The sequence below is a fragment of the Crocuta crocuta genome, unplaced genomic scaffold (genome assembly GCF_008692635.1).
Source record: "Crocuta crocuta isolate KB4526 unplaced genomic scaffold, BGI_CrCroc_1.0 scaffold130, whole genome shotgun sequence".
NCBI lineage: Eukaryota > Metazoa > Chordata > Mammalia > Carnivora > Hyaenidae > Crocuta > Crocuta crocuta.
In genome coordinates, this window is record NW_027527920.1 from 7,436,942 (window position 1) to 7,442,941 (window position 6,000).

Here is a 6,000-nt window from a genome sequence, read left to right on the forward strand (position 1 = left end):
AGGACTGGCCTCACTTCAGGACACGAAGCAGAACACAAGTGGGGCTAGAGCTTTACAAAGAAAGGGAATTGAGGCTGGCGCTCCCACTGTACAGTGACCACTGAGGCCTTGACAGTGGGAGTGACTCCCTTTGGGGCCACACAGTGAACCCTGCGGTCGAGCCAAAGCCGGAGCCAGAAGCCAGGTTTCCTGACCCTCAGCCTCATGCCCTTCCCACTACCCCACTCACTTACCCGAAGGCCTGCAATTTCCAGGTTAGGGTTCCTTTGGCAAAAATCTGATCGGCTGAGGCTCAGACCACACATGGCGGGGGCGGGGGAGGGGGTCTGGACAAGTGTCCTCCCAGATCTGTCCCCCGAAAGTGAAACCTGGCAGTAAGGGGCAGTGGTGGCTGGAGTCAAGCCACTGTAATCAACCCAGGATTTCTCCCAGGGGCTGTTTACCTGGGACCCAAAAAAGGTGGAGGGGGAAAAGGGTTAATGAAGTCCCCTCTTGAAGGGGCCACAGGAGACACTCTCCACCCACTGCCACACCCGGGCTGGGTGCGTCCTAATGTGAATGAGGCAGAAAGCAAACCTACAAACGTGGACGGTCCATCTCATCAGCGAGCGAGGAACTGCGAAGCTTTTAGGAGGGACTTGACCAGCCCCCACACGCTCCAGCAAAACAGTTCGCACAGAGCTGTTTAACAACCTTAGAGGCTGGAGGCTGAACGTTAAATTCCATCCTGGGCAAGTTCAAAAGTATGAAGGCCCACACACTCCACCGCGAGACACAGGGATTTATAATGTCAGGCGTTCACCCAGGTCAACTGCTGGTTTCAACAGATGGCGCACCCGAGGTCCGGCCAGGTAGGGAACCTGCCCAAGGCCACATAGGAAGGCACGGGATGTTATTTTACTTCAGCCAAATAAAGGGCGAGGCCAGTCGGGGACCAATAATACCCAGTTACCTTTTTTCAAACAACTGAGTTCTTCTGCTCACTGACCTAAGATTCAGTCTTTGTAAGTGCTGAATTCAGTGGTTTTTAGTATATTCAGATTTGTGTGACCACCACCACATAACTACCAGACACTTTCATCACCCCAAAGAAGCCTGTGTCCCTATGTCCTCAACCTCTAGGCAGCCACACATCTACTTTCAGTCCCTGTGGGTTTGCCTGATCTGGACATTTCACACGAACAGACTCATATAGTATGAGGCCCTTCGTGTAGGGCTGCTTTCACTCAGCATAATGCTTTGAAGGCTCATCCCTGCAATAGCATTGATCCGTGGGGCTGCATTCGTTTTTATGGCCAAATGATATTCCACTGGATGGATATACCACCTTTGGTGACCCATTCATCTGCTAATAGACACATGGGCTGTTCCGTTTTCTGACTCTTAGGAATAATGCTGCTCTGAACAGTACCGGGTAACCTTTAACTGGCACCTCTGCTTCACTCCCACACTTCCAGGCCCCACGGATCTGGGAGAGTGGAGCCCTAGGCCAGTAAGTCAGGTGGACTACTCCGGCTGCGAGACAAAAGGTCAGAAGAGTAAGTACCGGCTGCCTCCAGGCCCTCTGTCCGCTCCCCTCTTAGAAGCTACCTTAGTGCGTGCAAAAGCTGGGCTGATTTTTCAGTAGTAAATTTAGATGCTCTAAACTTGAAGGGGAGAGCCCCTAGAGCCCTGCAGAGGAGTCCTGCAGCCCCCTCTGAAAGCAATGGACATGAGACAGAGACAGACAGAGAGAGAGAGAGACATCAGACACTCCAGCCCCCTCAGACATCCAGCCTCAGGCACCAGCTTCAGGAATCTCCTCCAACTTCCTTCAGAAGTAAGAGCAGTCAGCCAGGGGCCAAGTGTACCAGAAGGTTAGTGCTCAGCTCAGCTCAGTCTAGCCTCTGGTTAGCCTCCTGGTGGGGGGAGGGGGGTGGTACTTAGCCTTTTGGGATCTAGACCCTTAATTCTAAAGCCAGAAGAGCACACACACACACACAGACACACACACACACACACACACACCACTTTTGCAGCCCAGCATCTCCCTTAGGAAAGGATCCACTTGCTACCCTGGGCCTCCCGGTTGCCACCCTCCGGAGGGGGTGGCTGGGGGTGGAGTGGGGGCCTCCAGAGGGCCCATCCTTCCACCCCCAGAACCTGAATGTTCAACCTCAAGCCCCGAACGGGAGTCTCCGAAAAGGAGCTCCTGGCGCTTTAAGGCCGGCTGAGCCTAATTGCCCAGATTCCCCCGGCAGCCAGATAAACAGCGCGGCCGGCTGGCGCCAGCAAGAGGCAAACTGCACATTATCACCCCTTCCTCACCTCCAAGGAGGAGCTCCGAGGAGCAGGGCGGGCCGAGGGGCCGCCAGAGGGGCGGGGCAGGGGCTTGGAAGCCCAACTTGAAATTGATCTCATTTCAAAGGGATAATGTCAGGCCAAATAAAAGGAAAACTTTTTAGCCCATTCTAATTCCTATAGTCCTGGCCTGGGAACCCTGTGTTTTCCTAGGCGGCCTCCTCCAGTCGTTCAGAAGTTCTCTCTCGCTCTGTCTCTTTCCTTGGCGCAATTTGGATAATAGTAATTTACTGAATATAATTACAGAAAAAAAAAAGAAGTAGTGAAGCAAAGAGCAGGAGATTTATTCCAAAGTTAATGGATACTTTCAGGAGAAAGGAGCTGTATAAACACAGGTTAAACTGTGATTAAAGTATTTCTCCACATTTCCGTCCACATAGGCACCGAGCTCAGTGGACTGGCTTTTCCCGGGACAGAAAGACACACAAGAGGGAAGGAGAGCTGGGGTCTGACTCCCAGGGGGACGGGGGTGCAGGGCAAGGCCAGGCACAGAGGAAAGACCCCACTTTCTGAGACAAGCATGGGGGAGAGGGCAGGCCAAGGGAGGCAGGCCTGTGTCACCTGGAATCTGCCCATATCAGACCCTAAGGGTTGTGTCCACCTCCTCACTTTCTGGATGGGAAAAGAAGCCCAAAGAGGGGAACAGGCCCCAGTGTCCCAAAACAAGCTGATGGATGGGAACACGGTTTGCCCTGAGCAGCAGGGGTCAGCACTGCCAGGAAAGGGGCCGCCTGTCACTTGCGCTCCCTGGGGGATCAGGTGGGCACTGGGGTGACTGATGGGTGCCCCTCAGCTGGCCTGCAGGGTACTCCGGTATACTTTCCAGCTGTGTGCCTGCTCTCCATGGGTGTGTGTCTCTGTCTGCCCCAGTGCCCCAGCCGTCTTCCCCCAGAGCCCTGGAAGGAGCAGTCTCCTTATCAGGATGCGCACGGCTGAGCTCCAGCTATGCACCCGCCCAGCTCTAGGAGCCAGGCTGGCGGCCAGGCAGCAGGGGTGGGGTGGGCAGCAAAGGGCTCCCCAGTTCTCAGTCCCAGCGGCCCAGGCCACCAGGCAGGGAATGAAGCAACAGGGTCAACCAGGCGCCTACTGAACACTCTTCCCAGACCATAGGTCCTTCCAAGTGCCCCCAGGGGGGCTTGACTGGGGAGGGGGGGCGAGGGCTGGCAAATAAGCAGGAGACCCAGCCCCTGCACCAGCGCCTCCTTTGGGGAGGAGAAAGGGAGTCAAGTGCCAACAATGCTCAGTCTAGAATGAGATGTGGAGAGTGTTCTAGAGCCACCTCCACTCCACTCACAAGGAGACTGTGAGGAAAGGTTGCTCACCTAAGGTCAAGCTATCCTTACCAGAGAGCCTAGGACCAGGGGTGGTGAAGAACTGTTCCACTGCAGTCCCCGCCCCCCCCAACCTGTACCTGGCAGTCGGCTAAGCTCAAACCACCACCTAAACTGACTTCTAATCCAAGGTGTAGGGACAGCAGGCTGGGGGGAGTCCTGTCTGTTGCTCCAACGTTTCCATGCCATCCCTTCTGGCTCACACACCTGAGCTTGTCTGGTACCTTGACTCTCCCCTGGCCCTCCCCTCCTCCTCCATGACCACCTCCCCAGCCCATCCTCCAAGGCGGTGTCCAGACAGAGCTATGGGGCTCCGGGGGGGGGGGGGGCATCNTAGGGGGGAATCCTGTTACCTGCACCCCCCACAGCGCTGACAGTTCAGACCCACTGACCTGGCCCTTCTTCCCGCATCTCTGCCCCATCTCCCCAGCCAGATTCTGTTTTTTTTTTTTTTTAATTTTTTTTAATGTTTTATTTATTTCTGAGAGAAAGAGAGACAGCATGAGCAGGGGAGGGTCAGAAAGAGGGAGAGATGCAGAATCTGAAACAGTCTCCAGGCTCTGAGCTAGCTGTCAGCACAGAGCCCGAAGTGGGGCTTGAACCCACGAACCGTGAGATCATGACCTGAGCTGAAGTCGGACGCTTAACCTACTGAGCCACCCAGCCGCCCCCAGATTCTGTTTCTTAAGGGCATGGGTCCTACTCATATTTCTGCTCTTTCCGCTGTCGCACCCAGTACAGTGCCTGGCACAGAGTAAGTGCTCAACAAATATTTACTGGCAGACTGACCTGCCAGAGCCTGCTAAAAGCACACAGTGGGGCCCCATCAATTATCTCCCACTAAACAAAAATGATGAGGGTCAGGGCAACCACACATGGGGACCTGGACCACAGAGTTAGGGAGAAGACAAGATGGCAGAGGGGAGAAAGCCACTTCCAGGAGAAGCTGTCTAGAAGAGGAACAAGGGGCACAGAAAGCCCACCCTGGGTCACAGGTCAAGGACTGCCCAAAGCCCCTGAATCCAGCCTGCAATGACCATGGGGGACCTGGGCAGCCAGATGAATGCTGCCTCTCCCCACTCCCACCCCCCCCCCCNACTGAAGCACATTCCTTTCCCCTCCAGCCACCATACCACATGGAACAAGACATCTGGGACAAATCCTGGGCCCACTGTCCCCTTCCACACTGGACATCAGGAGATCTGTGATCTGATCCTCTATCTATGTGCCCTCAGGCTGGGTGCTGACTCTCCAGAGGGAACAGACTGGAGGAGCTCAGAGTCCTTCCAGGCCCAAGAGCCTTTAATCTTCCAGCAGTCTTACCCCCGTAAGGCCCCCAATGCCACCAAAGAGGCATATGCCCCGAAGATGCTACAGGCTGAAATGTGTGAGCCCTGCAGAGCAGACGTCAGAAGAGGGGATCTGCAAGCTTCTGGCTGGCCAGAAGCTTCCACCTGTCCTCACCTCTGCTCCAGAACCGGGGGCCTGCTCAGGTACGCAGCGCTGGGGCGGGGTGCATGTGGGAAATCCCAGGAAGAGAACAAAGAAGGGAGGCAGTTCTCAGAGATAAATAAAATATCTGGCTTCCTCGCCTCCTCCTCCAGACACCTCCAGGGCCCTCAACTCTAGAAAAACTGGACACCGAACTGAAATGATAACCACGGCAGAGGCCCTGATATTTGACACCCAAGGGATGCTGGGAACAATTAGGGCAAGAAGGTGGTCTCTGCTTTCAGAGAGGAGCTTTGCTCTAAAGTACACGAAGGAACAAGTGTGACAGTGTAGAACACTTTTGACCCTGGCCATGATTGATCTCTTCATAACTTCTATCTACCTGGATATAGGAAAGTATAGTGTTGAGTATAGACTGGGGTAAGGAGGGAGGGCGGCGGGGAACGACACTCTGTTGGGCTTCCCCCAGGCCTGCCCTTCTCTTTCACTGCCTATGAAGTTACAGCCTACGTTGGGTCCCTGAAGCTGCACTGAGGAAATTCAATGCACAGTCTTTTAAGTCTGCCGGAGTCTTAAGGAGGTGCCATTTGACACGTGTGCCCTGATCCCCACTTCCCGACCGTCCCTCCAGGGTGAGGAGCCTCCACCGCGGGCTCCCACGCGCCAGGGGCACCCGAGGGTGCAGCCTCAGCTCCGCCTGCCCGCGACGTCGCGGACCCGAGGGCCGCGGACACGCGCGGGGAGGGAGACACCCCCCCCCCGCCCCGCCCCGCGCCCCCTGCCGGCGCGCGCGCTCACCTGGCCCGCAGAGCCGGCTGAAGTGGTAGGGGTTGCAGCACACGGTGGGGCCGTCGGCGGCGGCGGCGAAGCTGTGGCA

The 6,000-nt window shown here is 55.8% G+C and overlaps 1 protein-coding gene across 1 annotated transcript in view; it reads right to left on the reverse strand.

The window, feature by feature from the left end:
• Positions 1 to 6,000, reverse strand: part of SMAD6 (SMAD family member 6) — a 74,893-nt gene that overhangs the window by 67,532 nt on the left and 1,361 nt on the right. The window contains exon 2 of the mRNA XM_077781166.1: positions 5,922 to 5,994. Coding sequence (XP_077637292.1) covers positions 5,922 to 5,994 — 73 coding nt within the window. The remainder of the gene's footprint in view (positions 1 to 5,921; positions 5,995 to 6,000) is intronic.